Raw genomic sequence first — 21157 nt, forward strand, 5'->3', positions numbered from 1 at the left:
GGGTATTTTGCTTCCCAAATTGAAATCTCCTTCAAATTATTTACTGTCTTTACATGTACACTGAATGATAATATTATTTTATTGTATGTCAATCTGATGAGTTTTTTTCATTTCAACATGTTCGTAAAAAATGCAGACATTCTATGTACGATTCCTCTTGATGACCTGTCCGGCCAGGGCATTTTCCTGCCATTCCCACCCACTCTAGTGATGAAATAAATGGGGATAACACTCCTGTAAATTTTGGGGTGAGGTCATGGATGGCATCCCTAACACATTTCTGGAAATACTAGATATGAGGTTGGCTACTAGCTATTAATTAGAGCATCATAACTTGCTAAGTTCTCTTATTGCTTCTCAAAAATTCCCACCCAATCCATTTTTGTAATTGTTTTTAGTAATTACAGTGCACATGAACTTAACTTTCTTATTTCTGGTGTCCACCATGCACTGAATGTGTTTATCATAAATGCCGGCAGCACCCACCCACACCAGAGCTTCCAGGAGTGTCTCCACCATGTCACATGTGTAGGTCTTTGTCCACAGAAGGTCGTGACTACTCAGATCCACTTGGACCAAAGGCCTTATTTATGATGTGAAGGCCTCACTCACCAAGTAAAGGGGCCTCTATCCTCCCCGAGGTCCCTGATCACGTGACTGAGAATGTCAGTGACATGAAAGGGGAAGCTGCCTTAGAGACTGGAGATGCTGCCCAGTGAGAGAACTTCTGCTGACCCCTGAGATGAAACCCAAACATCACCTCTCTCGGCCGGGATCACAGAAATGGAGACCAGCAAAGAGTGTCTGGAAGTTCCCTCCAGTACACACGGAATCTCACCATGCACCTAAGTGTTAAAAAGAGGATCAATGCTAATAGAGTATATGAGCAGCAGACTATATGAAGTCATCATAAATATGAACATGAGCATATATTTTAAATTTTACAATGAAATTAGAAAAACATAAAGGCCAGTATTATGTTAAATTTTAAAATATGTGTCTCATAATCGAGTCATGAAGTCATCTTCCCGATTACTTTTAGGTGTGTCTCCCATTCATCAGTCTCCCCACAGCCGACTTCATGGCTTGGTTCCTCAGACTGTATATGATGAGATTAAAGGTGGGGGGCACCACCGTGTAGAACATCGAAATGACCAAGTCAGACATGGACAGAGTCTCTGAGGTCAGATTCAGATAAGCAAAAAATCCAGTGGAGACAAACTGCAAAACAACCAGCAGGTGGGGAAGGCAGATCGAGTAGACCTTGGCCTTCCATTCTGTGGATGGGATCTTCCTGACAGCAGAGAAGTTGTGGACGTAGGAAATTATGATGAAAATGAAAAAGCAGATACTCAACACCACACTAATGAGAATGGGGACAAGTTCATTCATCAAATTTCCTGCCTTTTGCACCCCACTCCCATGTCTGGGTGCCTGGTTTCTGATTACTTAGTGAGGGATATTCACTTCAGTGACAGCTCCATTGCATCTCCCCACAAACCTAGGTTGTAGGCACGGGGACCTGGGCAGTTGTGATACACGTATTTGTTTTTAAGATTTATTTATTTATTTATTTATTTATTTATTTATTTATTTATTTATTTATTTATACAAGAACCGGGGTACAGGCCAGATGCATAGGAGGGTGAGAGGATTCACCAGAGACAGAGCGGGGAGCAGAACAGGCAGACTGACAAAATACACTGCTGAGAGGAGCAGTGGGCACAACAGCAGAGGTCTGCGTGCCATGTGGGACACTCGCCTACCGGCCAGGATCGAACCAACACTGCAGAGGCTGCGTTCAGCTCCACAGTGCTGCACTCAACTGCCTGCATCACCAGGGGAGGCCCGATACACGTGTGCTTTTCCAGTGTGCGTCCTTTTTCTGCACAAGCTTACCAGCTGGCCTTGGGCTATTTGCAGGTCTCTCGAGGAGTCCGAGGAGTCCTTGTCTTCCTCCAATTGCGCCTGCAGCTGTTCGCTCACTTCCTGGCGATTCCTGCACGGTTCTCCACAGTTCCCATTCACAGGGTGCGGTGCCTGAAATAGTTCTTTTCTACGCAGTGTCCCACCGATCTGTAGTTTTTCCGATTTCTTGTCTTTCTTTCTTTTTTCCTACTTTCTGTTGGTCAGAGAGCGCCGACTTTGTGGGTGGGGAGGGTAGCATGGTTCTCTGTCTCTCATGATGATATTGCTAGTTCCTTCACACAAAAGTAGAGACACCTGTGGAAATCTATTATGGATGTGATCTTGTTTTTATTTTTTTTCTTTTTTTTTAATTCCACACAACAACAGAGCTATGTAAATTCTAATTTTGTCAATATAAATATGTATTCTCGAATGCTGAAAAAGCTTTTAACCTAGGCTACAACATTTTTTTGAGTTGATTTTTTTTCTTGTTTTCATTAAATTATCTGGAATTGTTTCTCTTATATCTTACAGAAATTATACACTATTCCATTCTCCTAAAAATCTTACAGTCACCAGGATCTACCCCTCCGGCACCCCCACAGAGGGAGGAGAGGATGAGATTGGGGGGGAGGAGTGGAGTGGGTGGGGCTGCCCTGTGTCCAGCTGTCCCCACTCACACATGGTCCTGAACAAACCTGCACACGGGCCTGGGGGGCTGGGGCCACAGGGAGGGGCTGTCGGTTTACTATGAAATTCAACCAGAGCAGAATCCTAAGATCAGCTGAAATGTCCCTCATTTCCCGATCCCAGATCCTGTGTGATAAAGGCACGTTTCTGGAGCTGAACACAAAAGGCTCAACCGAGAGCGAGAGACATGGACCTGCTGCACTCCACACCCTGAGAGTGACCTCGGGGGCACACCTGTGACTGTTCTTGCACGTGTCATAGTTTATTCTGCTCAATATTTTTATACAGATGACGGCTTCAGGGGTGACTAATCTCACAGCCATGACAGAATTTGTCCTCCTGGGATTCCCCACCCAGGGGACCATGGGCATCCTGCACACACTGCTCTTCTCCCTGGTCTACCTGTGAGCCCTGCTGGGGAACAGGCTCATCGTCCTCATCACCACCCTGGACCGGCACCTCCACACCCCATGTACTTCTTCCTGAGGAGTCTGTCCTTCTCGGAACACTGTATCATCACAACCACGACCCCCAAGTCCATTGTCAACTCTCTGAGGAACAGCAGCTCCATCTCAATCCCAGGCTGTGTCCTCCAGGTCTTTGTGCTGATTCTTTCAGGAGCTGCAGAGTTTCACATCCTTGTGGTGATGAGGTATGACCGCTATGCTGCCATCTGCCACCCCCTGCACAATGACATTATCATGAGCAGGGACAAGTGTGTGCAGCTGACATCTGTGTCCTGGCTGGGTGGGGGTGTCACCTCTGTGATGCCCACAGCTTGAACATTTTCATTGTCCTAATGTGGGTCCACTGTGGTCCCCCAGTTCTTTTGTGACATCCTCCAGTTATTGGCTATTTCCTGCTCAAAAAATCTAATGAGTGAACTTTTTCCCGTTCTCATTAGTGTGACATTGGATGTGGATTATTTTACTTTCATCATCATTTCTTATGTCCACATCTTCTCTGCTGTCAGGAAGATCCCATTCACCGAAGGGAAGGCCAAGGCCTACTCCACCTGCCTACCCCACCTGCTGGTTGTGGTGCTGTTTCTCTCCACTGGATGCTTTGCTTATCTGAAGCCAACCTCAGGGACCTCGTCCATGTCTGACCTGGTCATTTCTATGTTCTACATGGTGGTGCCCCCCACTTTTAATCCCGTCATATACAGTCTGAGGAACCAAACCATGAAGTCGGCTGTGGAGAGACTGCTGAAGGGCCAATACTATAAGATGTGAGATAGCACAATCTAAAATTACAGCCCCTCATTTATTCAGTTTTTCCCTTTAACTCTGCATGTTATCGTTTATAAAGTACAGATTTCTTGCATTAGGATTTTTCCTTTTCCAGAAATTTATATTCTCATATTCTTCCATAAGCTGTAAAGGTTTCCTGATTACTGCTATCATTTTTCAAACCTCCAATTATGTGATGTTCATAAACTGAATTCCCACTAACATTTGAAAACATAGAAAGAAGAGCATTGAAAAAATGGTCTAGATCTCACACATCACCAACATTTATGTGAACCCAAGCAGTGGAAAATGGGGTTTATCCTTGGGAGCACACTGTCACTGGACCCCAGTCCTGGGGCACTCGGTTCCCTCGGCCTGTGTGTGTCTCTACTGAGGGCCCCATCCTGTGGAGGGGAGGGGAGACAGCTGAGTGGGGTCCCCCAACCCTTCCAATTATAATGGGGTGTCTTCCTATATAAGACATTCATGTTTCTGTTCAAAAGACAAATGGAAACCACAGCTGACTCTGCCAGAAATGGAAGGATGGAAACTTCCTTGGGGATCTGCAGTCTATGCTAAACCCTACAACTCGTGAATATTAATTTCTATGATGCCTGATTTGATTGTAACAGGGCTACACTGTTTAAGTACTACAATAAAAGTAAAAAGTGTATGATATTTATTGAGGAACTACATTTTTACTTTTCAAATATATGTTTTTTTATACACATCATTTTTTATACACATCAAATAAAGGGCTTATTTTTGGGTTCCCTTAGTTTTTGAAATTGTATTTTGAGTCTTACGCCAGGACTTCTTGTTGACTCTGGAAGATGACAATCACTTCCCTTTTCTTCTACTTTGGAAATAGCTATTTATTATACTATGTAAAGAATATTATGTAAAGGTCAGCATGACACAATTTGTAAATATTTATTCTTGTACATCATTTGTACCCTAAATACTCAGCTTCTCATTATTGTCTTCCTTCTACTGAGACCATGAGCTGGGTTGATGTTCTTCCCTCAAGAGTATTTTACTGGAGTAGGTCGCTGTGTCTCCACAGTCTCCTGACTGATCATTACATACTCAGTCCAGAAACCATTTCTTTTAAAATATATATATGAGAACCACCAAACCAAGTCCATTCAGATTTCAGAATTGAACATGTGCTAGAAAATCACACAAATAAGCATTCATTTCAATGAATGTATTTGAGTAAAGACCTATCCCCTTGGGATCCTTATTTCAGTCTCCTCTGTTTTTCAAAATATTTTCAGTTCTTCACTTGGACAAAACTTCTGTCTTTTGAGATGGGGATTTGATTTCATGAGTGACATAATATGAAGTCATGTGAAGTTATAACTTGCCACCATCAACTAAACACTTTATTCATGGGTTTTGGTGGCTTTCATTTGGGGGTTAGTTTCCCACTCTGTATTCACAGGGCCCCTGCACTCCACAAAACACCCATTACTACCTCATCCACTTCCATGCCCACCCTCTATCCCCTGTTACCTCTGGTAACTACATGTTTTCCCTAGTCCAAGATTTGCTTTTGCCACATTTTGTACTACAGGATTTCTGTATTTTCTATTCCCAGATGAGTGAGACCATCCACTATCTGTCTCTTGCTGTCTATTATTTCACGTTATAAAATCACCACAAGGTCCATCCGTGTTGACCCATATACATGATTGCATGTTTTTCATAGCTGTATAGTATTCCATTGAGTGTGGACCCACATTATTTATTCCTTCCTCTGTGCACAGCCCTTGGGTTGGGGCCATGAACAGCAACGGTGGATGGCGTGCCTGTGAACATGGGTGTACGTGGTCTGCCTTGTAGTGTCTGGGCATCTGGGACAAATACCTAGCCGAGGTTGCTCCATCCTGTGGTTGTTCCGATTTTGTTGTCTGAAGAAATCTCCAAGCCATTTTCCCAAAAGAGGTGAGAGGCCCATTCTCTCCCTCCCTCACCTCCTGGTGTGTCCAGTCTCTTGATTGGTCCCTGCTTGCAGGGGAGAATGACAAGTTACTGCAGTTTAACTTGTGTTCTCTCACCATTAGTGCTGTTGTACAATATTCTGTGGATTGAAATTACGATAGGACCCAAAACCATAAAATAGCAGATAGAAAACATGGGGTGATGTCCTAGTGGACACAGACCCCAGAATGTTTACAGGGACACAAGTCTAAGGAGAAGGGAACAAGAGCATGTAGGAACAAGTGGCCCCCCGACACTTGAGCGTTCCTGGGACTAGAAACGGCTGTGAGCACAGGCCCTGCGCGTGGAGAAGCCACGTGCACCCCACACTCCTGGCAAGGGCAAGTGTCCATTACACAAGTGTGTCCCCACCACAACAGGGAGCAGCACACCAGTTAAGACACGGGCCAAGGCCGACACAGACAGTCTCTAAGGAGGACACGCTGGTGCCAGCAGAGTCGCTGGCAGGTTGGATTCAGGCTCCAGACCATGCTCCGAGCTTCGCAGGCACCTCCTGACCCCCTCACAGATGTGTTTGTTCCCATCCCATGATGGGCTCACCCTGCAGGGCCAGTGGAGTCCAGGGCGTGATCATGTCATTATTCAGCATTAACATCTAATAAGCTGGGCGGACTCTGTCCTGCTGCCTCCAGGGACCTCTGAGAGCTGCCGGTGACAATGCTTCCGCTTATCACACTCAGCCCACACTTTCCATCATGTCACTTTCCCCTCACAGAGTGTGCTGGACACACAAATCTACGTGGTCCAAGTCTGTTTTCTGAGAGACTTAAATGTGGGGAATGTGTTCCTGGATGTCGAGAAGCTTTTCACAGCCGAGGTTAGCAGGAAGGACTAACTATACTTTTTCTCAAGTCATGAACAGAACATTCAGATGACACAGATTACCCCATGATACCTGGGGGCAACAGCCCCAGTTGCTCCTCCATCAGGTACCTCACAACCTTCTCCCTGAACCCCTATATAGACACCAGCCCAGCGTTATCTCCTGGCCCTGTTCCCGCAGTCATATCCTCTGCTGAGTAGGAGCAAAGGGGGTGTCCTCTCCCCAGAGGGCACCCGACAGAGTGTGCAGGGGACCCCCTCCCTGCAGGCAGGAGCCTCCCAGGGCAACCGGGAGAGCCAGGCCCAGCCCCAGGTAGGGAACTGGGGGACAACCTTTGGTGGACAGGGGGAATTGCAGGCCTGGAAGGAGGGCCTCTCCTCAGCGACCACATGCCAGGAGCTGAGGTCAAAGCTCTCTGCCCTCGAGTCTGGGGAGGTCATCATGGGTCATGGAAACCATGGACACTGAGCTGGGCCCACCCACCACGTGGACCCACACTGTCTTTAATAATGGGACCAGCACCTAGTCCCCATGGCAGGTCAGTGGAGGCTGATGGAGTCTGAGGAGGAGGAACCAGAGTTCAGTCTCCATAGGAGTCAAGACTAACAGAACTGCCTCTGGCACCCTCAGTGCATTAATTATCACTGGGATGTGCTGCAGGACGACGCCAATTAAGACAGTCAACAACAATAAAAAATGCACTTGTCCCACTGGAGGAAGGTCCCCGAGGGCTGGAATCTGGACAATGTCCAACACACGGACACCAGCTCCAGAGCTCAAATAGCCAAGCCCTGAGGCCCTTCTCGGTCCAGCAGAAAGGTCAAAGCTCCTCAGGCCTCTGCTCTGGAGTCAGACGTGCCTGCCCCGAGTTTTCTGAGGCCTCAGAGCTAGCGTCACGGCCGCACAGCTGAGAATCTGGCATCTCCTCTGTGGATGCCACTTGATGGCTTCGCAGGAAGCAAAATTTAAAAGACAACTTGCCTCGCAGGTTGTGGGGGCTGTACTGGCGTGTGTCTGGGAGAGTCACTTGGTTTAAGGGGATGGTGCTAAGTCACGGAAGCCAGAGTTGGAAGAGACCCAGAGGCCTTCCTGGGCGGCCCGGACCAGAACGCAGAGCTGACCCAGTCACCGACATGCCTGGCAGGTCCACAGGCCCAGGGCACGGGGCAGCAGCCAAAGTGGGTAAAGCCTGTGGTGCTGGGGTGGTGGGTGTGTAGACACTGCGGCTGGGGGGGTTACCCCCTAGGTCGTGTGCACCCCGTCATGCAATGTTACCTCAGCGATGAAAAGACCACAATTAAAAAAAAAATCCATAGATTTAAAAAAAAATATATAGATTTGAGAACAAAGTAGAAATTGTTATTTCACGATAAAAGTAGTGATAGCTAAAGGGGTATTTTATTGCTTGGTGCAGTAATTGTGCAGTTTTCACAGCCAAATGTCGGGAGCAGTTTCAGTGGAGAAAATGTTTTTTTTTTTCTCTTTAATTGAAGGTGTAGCTCTGATTTTGGTTTTAATAGATTTGCCCCTTTCCTGCTACATGTGACAACTATCTGGTTCCAGGCCACTATGTGCTCAGCCCATGAGCACACTAAGGGACTTTGTGTTCAATTCTAAGTGAAATCATAAGAATGAATGACAAGACATTAAACACAGTGAAACTGATCAAACAAGGCTAAAGCTAAAACGCTAACACTGTCTTTCCCAGACCCAGTTGATCAATGGCATATCTGATTCGGATGGAAATTCAGGAACATGGAGGCAATGCCTGATGAGTTGAGACCTTTCATGTTGTGAATATTGACTCTGTGAATGAGTCGAGCACAGCCAGGTCAGTGTCTCCTTAATCTCCTAGCAAAAGCCCAGATGGTAGAGCCCCCTGCGTCGGGGTTTTGTTGACAGCAGGCGGAGACCTGTCGCGTGGGGTGGGTAGAGCAGGTTGTGGCACAGGATGCTGCTCACCAGGCCGTGCTGACATTGGATTCCCGGACGGTGGGCACACGGGCTGGCTTGGCAGGGCCCGGGAGGAAGGGACAGACACAGGCGGGCCTGGTCCACTGGTCGTTCTTTCCACTGACTGGAAAATATGCGAGGGTTTTCCAGGTCTTGTTATTGTAAGTTGAAATTTCAAATCTTTCTGTCTTTCATATGAAAAACTTTCATATGAAAATGTATCAGGGCACATTCAAGGTGAAAATGCAATTCTTTGACAGGATGAAGCTACTTGGAGAATGACAAGGGATGAGACCCGGGAGGACCAGGAGTGGGGGTGGTGAGAAGCTGCTGTGATTGTTGTCTGAGGCACCCAGTTACACTCAGTCTGGGGAGACTGGACAGCACTGATTTCTTCCTCCCCACATTTTTATACAGTAATGTCTTCAGAGGTGACCAATCTGATCATCATGACAGAATATGTCCTCCTGGGGTCCCCCACCCAGGGGACCATGGGCTTCTTGCACCCGCTGCCTTTCTCCCTGGTCTAAATGTGCGCCCTGCTGGGGAACGGGCTTATCTTCCTCATCACCACGCTGGACCGGCACCTCCACAGCCCCATGTAATTCTTCCTGAGGGGTCTGTCCTACACGGACCTCTGCCTCTTCTCAGCCACGGTCCCCAAGTCCATTGCCAACTCTCTGAGGCAGAGCAGCTCCATCTCCTTCCCAGGCTGTGTACTCCAGGTCTTCATGATAGTTATGTCAGCAGCTTCAGAGATGCCCCTGCTCATGGTGATGAGCCTTGACCGCTATGCTGCCATCTGCCACCCCCTGCACTATGAGGTCCTAATTCAGCAGGGACAGGTGTGTGCAGCTGACAGCTGTGTCCTGGCTGGGTGGGGGTCTCCATGCTGTGATGCACACACCTGGAACCTTCTCCTTGTCCTACTGTGGGTCCAACATGGTCCACCAGTTCTTCTGTGATGTCCCCCAGTTATTGCCTATTTCCTGCTCAGGAAATTTGATGAGCAAATTTGTTCCCATTCTCATTAGTGTGGTCTGGAGTATCTGCTGTCTTATTTTCATTGTCATTTCCTATGTCCACATATTCTCTGCTGTCAGGAAGATCCCATCCACAGATGGGAAGGCCAAGGTCTACTCCACCTGCCTTCCCCACCTTCTGGTTGTGGTGCTTTTTATCTCCACTGGATGCTTTGTTTATCTGAAACCGACCTCAGGGACCCCGTCCACGTCTGACCTGGTCATTTTTATGTTCTACACGATGGTGCCCCCCACCTTTAATCCCATCATATACAGTCTGAGTAACCATGCCTTGAAAATGGCTGTGGGGAGACTGATCAATGGCCTGTACTCCAAGATGTGAGATATTGAAATCTAAAATTATAACCTCTCATTAATTCAGCTTGTCCCCTCTCACTCTTAACATGTTATTCATAAAGAATAAATTTCTTGAATTAGGATTATTCCTTTGTCCCAAATTCATATTCTCACATTCTTCAATAAACCCTGCTTCCTAAAATTTCCTGAAATACTTTGCCAACCGTCTCCCTGTGTTTATTTCATAAACTGAATCCAGCTCATGGTTAAAGACATGAATTTTCTGTGGAAAGAATGTTCTGGAACTCACATATCACCAACCTTTACATGAAATGAAGCAGTGTAAATAGGGGTCTGTTCTTGGGAGCACAAGGTCATGGGACCCCAGTCCTGGGCACTCAGTCCCCACAGCCTGTTTGTGTCTCCATTGGGGGGATCCTGTCCCTGTGGAGGGGAGGGGAGCACAGTTTATTGTTGGACCCCATCCCTCACAATTCCTAATGGGACATGTTCCTCTAGGAGAAGGTCATGTTTCTGCTCACAGGATAAAGGGAAACCACACTTGACTCTGCCAGAGGTGGAAGGATGGAACCTTCCTTGGTTCATAGGAATCTGTGACTGAAACCTGGAATGGATGGAATATCAATTTCTATGATGCCAGTTTTGATGCCAGTGTGACTGCACCCCCGGATGTGGTGTTTGCAAAAGTAAAGTTTTATGAATTATTTTTGAAGAACTACATCTCTTCTTAAAAATTTGTAATTTTTAATTTGTTATTGTGTTTAGGTTCCTTTAGTTTTCCATATTGTATCTTGATCCTATACTAGGTCTTCTTCTCAATTTTCTTATAGATTACACTTAAGTTCCCTTTTTTTATACTTGGGAACTGTTTTTTTGTTATGTAAAACATCATGCAAACTAAAGCCTGACAATATTTGCTGATTTTTTTTATAGTCCTACACATCTGCACTGCACGTACGGAGGTTCTCACATTGTTCCCTAACACTGAGAACGTGAGCTGGGGTGACGTCCCTACTCTCCGGAGCAGGTCACTGTGTCTCCAAACTTTCCTGGCCGATGAGCACATATTGTCCATGAAACTATTTATGATAATAAAATGTAGTTAATCACAAGACATGACTCGTCCATTCAAATTTCAGAATGAAAACTGTGCTAGAAAATCACTCACAGTAATATTTGCTTCAGTGATAGCATGAGAGCACAGCCCCCACCCCTTGGATATGACCTCATTCCCTGGTCAGATTCCTGTTAATTTTCTAGTTCTCCTTTGAACAAATGCAGTGAGTGTCTGCTGAGAAGGGATCTTTACCATGAGTGTTTCATCACACCGTCACGTTAATTTGTTATATGTTCTTATAAAAGGAGGACACTCATGTACACTTTTTACTGTTTTCACTGTTTACTGTGGGTCACTTTTCACTCCCCCACCTGCACAAGTGTCCACTCAGAATCTACTAAGTGCCTTGCAGTGCCCGCCCTGTCCATCCACACTCCTATCTCCTCCCCATTCCCTCTCCCTGTTCCCTCTGATAATGAGCAAAGCTTTGCAATCAGTCCAACATTTCCTTTTGCTGTTTGCCACTATATTTTCTCAGTTATTGACCTTTTTGTATTATAATCCACAGATGGGTGAGACCAGCCAATATCTTTCACTTTTTGGCTTATTTCTCTAGCATAAGCACCTCAAGGTCCACCTTTGGTCCCTAAGGGCACTAGTTCACCTTTTTGATAGCTGTGTAGCATTCCATTGCATGTGGACCCACATTATTTATTTATTCACTCCACTGTGCATAGCAATTGGGTTGGGGCCATGGCCAGCAACAGTGGTCAGTGCTGCTGTGAACACAGGTGTGCATGGTGCATCAGAGAGTCTGCACATCTGGGACAAATACCTGCAGAGGTTGGTCCAACCTGTGGTGGTTCTGTTTTCATTGTCTGAAGACATATCCAAGCTGTTTTCCCAGCAGAGGTGAGAGGCCCTTTCTCTCTGTCCCTCACCTCCTTGCTGTGTCCAGTCTCCAGCTTGGTCCCTTCTCACAGGTGACAATACATTACAGTTTGGATTTCTATTTTCCTTATTATTAGTGCAGTTGAACATTTTGGAATGAATTAAAATCTGCATTGACAAGGGCTTAAATTACCAGAAAGCACACCTGGGTACTGCCCACTGCACATCCACCCCACAGATGAACTTGGGGACACATCACGAAGGACCAGGGAACAAGGGCACTTAAGAACAAGTGACCCCCACACACTACAGAGCTTCTGTGTCTCAGATGATGCCATCCCCAAAATGGGCCACTGCACTGGGAGAAAACTGTGCACATCACACCCCTGACAAAGCAAGTGTCCAAAATACACAAAACCTACAAACCCAGCACAGAAAGAGACACCCCAATCCAATGTGGCCTCTGACCCCCAGAGACATTTTCTAGGAGAAACGCTCAGTGGCCCTGCAGAGTCATTTGCAGATTTTATTCAGGGTCTAAACCTTCCCTGCTCCGGAGCTTGTCTTCATGTCTGAAGTGACGTGAACGTGCTTCCACCAAGGCACAGGTGCTGGTGTGCGCGACTTTCAATCTCTCACCTCCTCTGTGCTTCTTTATCATTTCATCATGTGAGAATAATCGATCCCGAATTGGTTCTGCCAGGTCATTCCCTGCGGCTCTGATGGTGGCAAACTGGTCCTTCCCATCCCGCCCGCCCGCTGCCCCCTGTCCCCCAGGGCCTCTGGGGCGACGTGCACCTGAGTCTGTGCTCTGAGCCGCACCCGCGGGCGCCGGGGTGGACGCTGCGCGCCAGGACGGCGGGAGGGACGGACACACCCTTGTGGGCCGAAACACGACCCAGTGTCTGCGGCCACGCGGGTTCCCCGAGACCCTGCAGGCAGCGCCCCAACTCCTGCCCTGCAGACTGAGCCCCACCCCTGGGCAGGGCAGGGTCACGGTCCAGGCTGAGGGCAGACAGGGTCGCTGCGTCCGTCCCCCAAACACGCCCGCGGGGATCCCCGGAGTTGGGAGAAGCGCCAGGCACCCTCCCGGCCACGGTCTCGGCCCGTCCCCTGGGCAGCGCGTGTCCCTCCCCAAGGCCTCGGCCAGCCCCGGGCTCCGCGCAGACCCCCCTGACCCCCGCCTGCCCTCGGGGCCGCGTCTGCCCCGCGGAGCCCTTGGGGCACAAATACCCACGTTTCAGCCAAAGGCGCACAAGATGGGGATTTTCTGGACTGTCCTGCGCGTGCAACAAGTCAGAATCGCAGGCACCGGAGGGGCCGGCGGGAGCGTCGGGACAGGGAGAGGTGTCCGGACCCCGCAACTCGCACTTCGGGGAACCGTTTCTGCCATTCTGGCCCCGGTCCAGGCCGACACACTGACAAGTGAGATAGCACAGTCTCAGTTACAAGCCCCACTTTACTCAGGTTTTCCTCTAACTCTCACATCCTCATTTCCAGATAGAATTTTCTCTTAAAGTTATTGCATTGCCAGAAACTTATATTCTCATATTTTTCCTTGAAGTTTGTTCTGTAAGTTAATACAGTCTTTCACAAAACCCTTCCCCAAGTGAAGCTCATAGCCCGAAATCTATGCCATGTTAAAAAAAATGTGATGAAGGGCCTCCCAGGTTGTGCAGCTGTTGAGCACTGGACTGGGAAGCTGCCCGCAGCCTCTGCAGTGCCAGTTCGATCCCCAGCTGCCAGGTGAGGGTCCCACATGGCACGCAGAACTCTCCTGCTGCGCCCACTGTTCCCCTCAGCAGTGTACTTCATCAGTCTGCCTGCTCTGCTCCCCGCTCTGGCTCTGGTAAATCCTCACACCCTCCTGCGCTTCTGACAGTACCCAGTGCTTGTATAAATAAATAAATAAACCTTTAATAAAAATGTGATAAAGTTTGCAAGAAGTCACACATTTCAGACTCAGAAAGAAGTCAGAACTCAGAGGTCACCAACAGTTACTAACAGTGACAAGATGCAAGTTATTTTCTCCCAGGAGCACCAGTCACGGGACCCGGGCACTCGCTTCCCCCTCAGCATGTGTCTCCACTGAGGCCCGTCCTTCTGGTGAGCAGGGGGACAGCTGAATGTGTGCTCCCACCCTCATGATTCCTGATGGGGCGTCTTCCTCTAAGAGACATTCATGTTTCTGCTCAAAGTTTGCGTAGCAACTACACTTGCCATGAATCTGCCTGAGGTGGGAGTTGGACGCAGGCCAGGGAATAGGAGTCTGGGGCTGAAATCTGTCATGGATGTGACTGTTACTTTCTGTGATGTCTGACTTGATCCTATCACCACTGTACTCCTGTGATGCAGTGTTCTTTTTTTAAAGTAGATGAATTATTTTTGAGTCAGTGCATTTGTATTTCAAAAATTAATGTTAAGACCATTGTTGTGGTGGTGTTCATTTTCAGGTTCCCTGAGTTTTCCAAATTGTATCTTGATTTCTCTACCTGGTTTTCAACTTGACATTATTTTAGATAACACTTAAGTTCACTATTTTTCTACTTCACTAACCATGCTATCTTTTTTATATGATGTAAAACTTTATAAAGTAGAACACTGCAATATTTATGAATTTTTATTCTGCTGAAGCTTCTGTGCTATAAACCCTGAGGCCTCATGACTGTTTACCCACCCAGAGAACATGAGCTGGGGGGATGCTCCTCGCTCAAGCATTTTCTCTGGAGCAGGTCACTGGGTCTCCAAATGCTCCTGAGGGATCATAACATACTCCCTCCAGAAAATGCTTCTTTTAAAAAATGTATGTGAATGACCAGACTGACTCCATTCAGATTTCAGAATAAAATCTGTGTTGGAAAATCTCTCGAGTTAATAATCTTTCCAATGAAAGACCTTGATCTTATGTTTCTCCTCCCGGAACTATGCCACCCTACTGCACATCCACCCCCAGATGAACTTGGGGACACATCTCCAAGACCCCAAGGACAAGAGAAATGAGCATGTAGAAACGTGCCCCATCACACTAGAGAGTTCATAAACCACTATAAAAAGAGGCCCCTGCACTGGGAAAAAATATGTGCACATCATGCATCTGACACGGGGCTGGTTTTCATTCATCTAAGTTATGTCACAGCCCAACAACAAAAAGCAGACACCCCAATCAAGAAGTGGGTAAGAAACCAACATAGATATTTCCAAGGAGGACACCCAGTTTCCCTGCAGAGTTGTCGGCAGATGATATTGGGTTTCTAAACCATGCCTGCTCCTGAACTTTGCCTGCATGTGCTGACACTGGCTGACCTTGAATGTGTTTTGTTAAATCCCCAGAGAATACCACATCTTACATGGAATAGCAGTAGTCTAATTCATATTTTTTATAATTATATAATATAAACTAATAATGATGCATTAGTTCTGTCATACTGTTTCCTTGTGATTTTGAGTGATGCAAATTATGGAGTTTTATTTCATCACATCTAATATATACTTTACAACATTTTCATTTTATCTACACAGATTGTACATGCACACCCGAGTCTGTTCCCTGATACAATATAAAAGCTTGGGAAATATCTACTGAAGTCTCCAAAATTATCTTTGCATCTGTGAGACATGACAACGAACCTACTTGGCTTTGGATATTTGAAAAACAATTGGCATAGTTGGCAGGATATGACTCCGAGAGCAGACATACCAAGTGGCATCTACAAATGGGGTGAAAGACAACATCAGAAATGCTGGAGACAGGTGGTGGCCAAAGTCCAAGAAGAGCTAAAGATGCTGCAGGAGCAAAGAAGGTGGACAAGGTCTGGGAGATGGAGGACAAGCACTGGGAAACATCTCGGACCTTGTGGGGAGGAGAAGAAAACCCTGCAAGGCCCAGCCCACCATACCCCTGAGGCAGCAGACTTGTCAGGAAAAAAAGGGGACCCCATCCATCATCCGTAGCTTGCCCAGTGACAAGGATGACACTGTCTGACTTGCGCAAACAATCCTGCCAGAAGGCAGAGAACTTTGGGACCTGGGGTGGACAGAATAATTTGCCCACCACAGAAAATGAAGTGCAAAGGATGGACCTGTCATCCTTGGTGGCTTAAAGCAAGCTTATCTGCTGCCCGGCACTCTCAGGGCCACAGGGTGGCTGTGCCAGGCACTAGGAAGAGGTGAAAAAATCCTGAAGGGGTGTATTGTAGGGTTTATGAGGTAAAAGTCAGGCTTTTTGTCCCCTCCTGTTATTAGCCTCTGTGGCTGGCACCCAAAGTCTTGTACATGTGCATGTGAGTGTGGACATCGAGGCCCAAAGAATTTTGGGTATGTGCTTACGTAAACCAAGGGATGAGGCGGTATAAGGGCAGCATCACTCTGAATTCCAAAGCATTTCACACAGTGAAGGCCACCCACAAAAGGCCTCTTACCATGTATTTGAAGACACAATAGTCATGACATCAAACCCCAGGAATCTCAAAACATGAAGTACCATCCACCAGAACCACTCCAACTGCAATGGCCCCTCTCTTTGTGAAGATAAAGGAAACACTCACCAGCAGTAGCTATTCAGATTCAAAGAGACGTGTAGATGCTGAGAACGGACCATTAAAATATAAACCAAAGCACACACTGGTAAATTTGTGATGACAGGAACCATTTCTACTTCAGAAGATTGTTTTCTTCCCATCTATCATTCAGTTATGTTGAATTTCTTTTTGTCTTCCTTCCCGCTTTCCTTTCTCCTTTAGCTCCATCCTACTTTATTTCCCTTCCTCTTTCCCCAACCTCTTCACAACTGCCTCTGCAGGTTTCCCCGTGAGGGAGCACAGGGGATGATGGTGACTTTGCAGTTCCCTGTGGACATGGCTATGATAACAGGGCCACACCTGGGCCCCCATGGCCACTCACTGGATACTGATGGAGCCTGAGGAGGGTGAAACACTGTCCTGCTTGTGGAGTCTCCTGTGACCCCCTGGCTGTGCTGATGACTCAGGAGGCTCATTACTGGGGACACCATTAAGAAGTCCATGGGTACAAGGGATAACTGGTCCCCTCAGGGTGAGGTCCCTGAGGAAGGGGTCCTGGGGATGGAGGCAGGGCCTGGGAGGCAGTAGGAGAAGGAGATAGTGAGCCCTGTGGCCTGTCTGCTGGAGTCTGTGAGCCAGAGGCCTGGACCCCAGACACTAGAGGCCAGCAGAGCAGAGGGCAGCAGGTGACCGAGACATCAAGTCAGGTTTGCTTTTCCTCCTGTCTCTGTGAGGGTGAGAATTTTGTGGGAAACAAACTTCTGGGACAGCGGGTGCGTCACGCCTGACTGAGGTGTCTGTCAAATAATTTTAAAAAGTAAGTTTTTTTAAATCTTAAATTTTTAATTTACTGACATTCCATTTAACCTATACATCAAAGTGTTGGCATTTCAACATGAAATATTTATTATTGTGTGTGTTTCCAATGGTGACTTTGTTTCTTTATTGAGATAACACTGTTTTACAACACAGTATCACTTCAAAATGCATATTGTATTTCAGGAGAACAGTAGCTAGACTATTCATTTTATAAATAAAAACTAATAAATTATAAAGTTGGATTATGGTTCAGTTTCAGAATTCCATTTTGTTCTGGGATAATCTTAATTTAAGATGTTCCACAGATTATTATCTTTTATGCATTTATTATTTTATATTATTCTGACCTAGGGTATATAGGGCAATTATTGTTTCATAGCTAATTTTTTAACATTTAGCACTCTGAGTTGAAAGTATATAATGTTACATGAAATCTTATTTAATGGAAGTATTTAGAGGGCAGTGGGGAAAATCTGAAAGGAAATTTAAAATACTGCTAATTGTTTAGGTATGCATCCTCATCCCTAAAATATTATGACAATAAATGGAGTCAGACAGAAATTCATGACTTTTTCATGTTATCTGTTTTTTTAATTTTTTTTTATTTTACACTAACATTTTACAACGCATTTTTTTTTATTTTAAACAATATTTGCTTTCCCCCACCCCCTCATGTTGAGTCCCCATAGAATTTCCTTTCCCAAGGCACCGTGCACCATCACCTCAGACCCCTGTGCTCCTCCCTCCTTCTCTCTGATCCCTCTCCCTCCTCCTCCCCTGCAGGATGTCTCTGATTTATAATTTTCTGATTTTGCCTTGTTGTGTTTTTTTATGAATTATTTATTTATTTATACAAGCACTAGGTACAGTCAGAAGTGCGGGAGAGTGAGAGAATTCACCAGAGCCAGAGCAGAGAACAGAGCAGGCAGAAGGACTGAGGGACACTGCTGAGGGGAGCAGCGGGCGGCAGGAGAGGTCTGCGCCATGTGGGACCCTCGCTTCCAGCCGGGGATCAAACCGGTGCTGCAGAGGCTGTGGGCAGCTTCACAGACCAGCACTCAACCGCCAAGCCACTGGGGAGGCCCATTTTACTGTGTTTTGTACTGTTATTATTATGTCTTGCTGTGTTGGATTACACTTATTTTCATATGTTGAACCATACTTGTGTCCCTGGAATGAATCCCACTTGATCGTGGTGTACTATCCCTTTGAAGCATTGCTGGATTATGTTGGCAGGATTTTGTTGAGGAATTTTACATCAGTGTTCATTAGGGAGATTGACCTGTAATATTCTTCGTTTGTGCTGTTTTGTTTGGTTTTGGTATTAGTACAATGTTGGCTTCATAGGACATATTTGGTAGTATTCCTTCTTTTTCAATTTTTTGAAATAGTTTGTGTAGGATAGACACTAATTCACTGCAGAACATTTGGTAGAATTCATTTGTGAAGCTGTCTGGGGCTGGACTTTTTTCTTTGGGGAGTGCTTTGATTACTGACTCAGAGACCATACTTGCGGACCTGTGCTTTTTCCCAGTGGTTCTCTGAGAAATGGAGGAGGGGCAGAGGGGAGCACCTCAACACAGAGACTCTTATTCAAGCTGGGTGCTCTGTCTGCCCCATGAAAACCAGGCTCTGTGCCCACAACTATATGGATCCCATGCCCTGAATTCTGTGCTGTAGGTCTCCGCTCCAGGGCTATCAGATCCAAAACGCTGTCTGTCACTCTGCAGTGCCTGCTGCTATGGCACGTCCCTCATCCTGGATCCTGCACCTAGCTCTAAGTTCCAGAATGTGGATCTTGCTCCATGCCTTATTTCCCTTCTTAGCCCCATTTGCATGGCCCATCCTTTCTCAGAGCCTGAGAGTGTTTTTGGGATCCCTGGTTTCCAACTATCAGGATGTTGGTGATTTTGCTCTGGTCGCTAGGTGGCGCCAGAGATCTCTCTTTCCTAGTGTCCTTGGGTCTGGGGAAGAGTGGGGGTGTCGTGGAGCACCTCAGCAGCGTGGGAGTGCCGTGTCATCCCTGTACCCACCATCGTGGGTATCCCACACCCTGAATTTTGTGTCCCGTTTCTCAGTTTCGAAGCCCTCAGATACAGGCTGCGTGAGCAAGTGACACTCTGTAGCTCCAGCCCGGGAAGGAGATGGAGCTGCTGTGCCTCAGAGAGTTGGCAATTGACTTGGGGACCGTGATTGTGATGAAGCAGAGGTCCGAGAAGGACAGGCACCTCAGTAAGAATTACACGGGGGTGTGGAGGTGCCGGTCCAGGGTGGTGATGAGGACAATGAGCCCGTTCCCCAGCAGGGTGCACAGGTAGACCAGGGAGAAGAGCAGCGGATGCAAGAAGCCCATGGTCCCCTGCGTAGGGAACCCCAGGAGGACGAATTCTGTCACGGACGTGATATTGGTCACTCCTGGAGCTGTCATCTGTGTAAAAATATTGAGCAGAATACAAAATATGTGAAACCTTCCAGTCTGAGTCTAGATGACACCTACAAGGACAGTCACAGGCATGTGCCAGAAGCCACTCTCAGGGTGTAGAGTGGAGAGGCTGAACATGGGATTATGCTCTGATTGATCTCATAGCCTGACTGACAGCCCCTCCCCACCACCTCAATTTTGCTTTCCCACCTCCTGCCCAGGCCCCAGCGTCTCAGCCCAGCACACCTACCAGAGGTTATCCAGGGCACAGCCCCAGAGGACAAGTGACCATGCCCAGCCCCTCCCCAACCTGGAGAGCCTGTCTGTGCTCCTCCCGCAAAGCCCTGGTCTGGGGAGGCCCCACAGGGACGGGTGTGCAGGGAGATGGGATGTGCGGGTCCCCGTTTTCCTGCTCCCCGGGACCCAACACTGTCCTGGAACTGAATGATCTGGGCTCGGCGTCCCCGTGTGGCGTGTCCTGATGCCTCCTCTGTCAGATTCCTGCCCCTGTGGCCTCCCTGCTGACTCCTGGTCCATCCCCTCGTCTCATCATCTCCCTGCCCCTGACACCCCACATCTGAGGACCCAGAGACCATGTTTCCCGCAGAGTATCCTCCTGGGTCACACCCACACGTCCCTCCTGCAGGATGGGCTCTTCCACCCTGGGTCCCTCCCAGCCCCTCTGTCCCCCTCAGACTCATGCACATCTGTGCAGGGAGGAGGCCGCCCCGGGGCTGAGCCAGATGGTCTGTGCATGTGGCTGTCCCTGCTGGTCCCAGGGCCCTGGGTCCCCCGGATGTGGGTTTGTTCCTTCCCCCAGGCCTGTGTGTGAGTGGGGATGTCTGGACACGAGGCAGCCCTGCCCTCACTCCTCCCCGACAATCTCATCTCCCCCACCCCCCACCCCTGGTGGGATGACGGATGGGAGGCCCTGGTGAGGCAGGATTTTTAGGAGATTGTGCTGCTATAGAATTATTGTATGAGACTAGAGGAACAACTTTTGCTAACTTAATGGAAACAAGAAAACAAATTCAGAAGCTGCTGTTTTGTGCCCTTTGCCAAAACCTTTTCAGTGATTTAAAATAATAAGTATGTTGATAATATAATATTTTATATAGCTGTGTTGCTGTGTGGAGTCAGGTAAAATGTTCACATCCATGATAGACTGATTTCTACACGTCACTATCACTTCAATGTGAAAGAAAAAAAAGATCAATATTTATCGCCTTAAAAATTTATGAATATCTCACTCATGATTGTGTCATATTCTGGGGATGAATATGTGAAGCTTTCCCTTTTAAACTACTAGTGTGAATTTTGACTTCCTCTTAAGGTTTTTCCTCACTGTTCCTAAATAGCTCTCGTACGTGTGATATTTAACATGTGATACACTTTCATCTCAGTGTCCTTAATGCCGAAATACATGGCTATGAACAATAATTGTCAGATAGACCATAATTAAAATATTATATAACCACAAATATATTAAAAACCTAAG

The 21157-nt window shown here is 47.1% G+C and overlaps 2 protein-coding genes across 4 annotated transcripts in view; both read left to right on the forward strand.

Moving 5' to 3' along the window:
- LOC119250698 (zinc finger protein 39-like) overlaps window positions 1-3018 on the forward strand; it is a 42344-nt gene extending 39326 nt beyond the window's left edge. For 2 of the 3 annotated variants that reach the window (XM_054697679.1, XM_037518345.2), the window contains exon 3: window positions 2722-2880. In XM_054697679.1, the coding sequence (XP_054553654.1) occupies window positions 2722-2838 (117 nt within the window). In that variant the 3' untranslated portion in view covers window positions 2839-2880. The other variant, XM_054697678.1, reaches the window with a different exon arrangement.
- LOC119250859 (zinc finger protein 883-like) overlaps window positions 1-21157 on the forward strand; it is a 106434-nt gene that overhangs the window by 27797 nt on the left and 57480 nt on the right.

The sequence above is a fragment of the Talpa occidentalis genome, unplaced genomic scaffold, assembly GCF_014898055.3.
Source record: "Talpa occidentalis isolate TD23 unplaced genomic scaffold, MPIMG_talOcc4v2.1 talOcc4.18, whole genome shotgun sequence".
Taxonomy (NCBI): domain Eukaryota; kingdom Metazoa; phylum Chordata; class Mammalia; order Eulipotyphla; family Talpidae; genus Talpa; species Talpa occidentalis.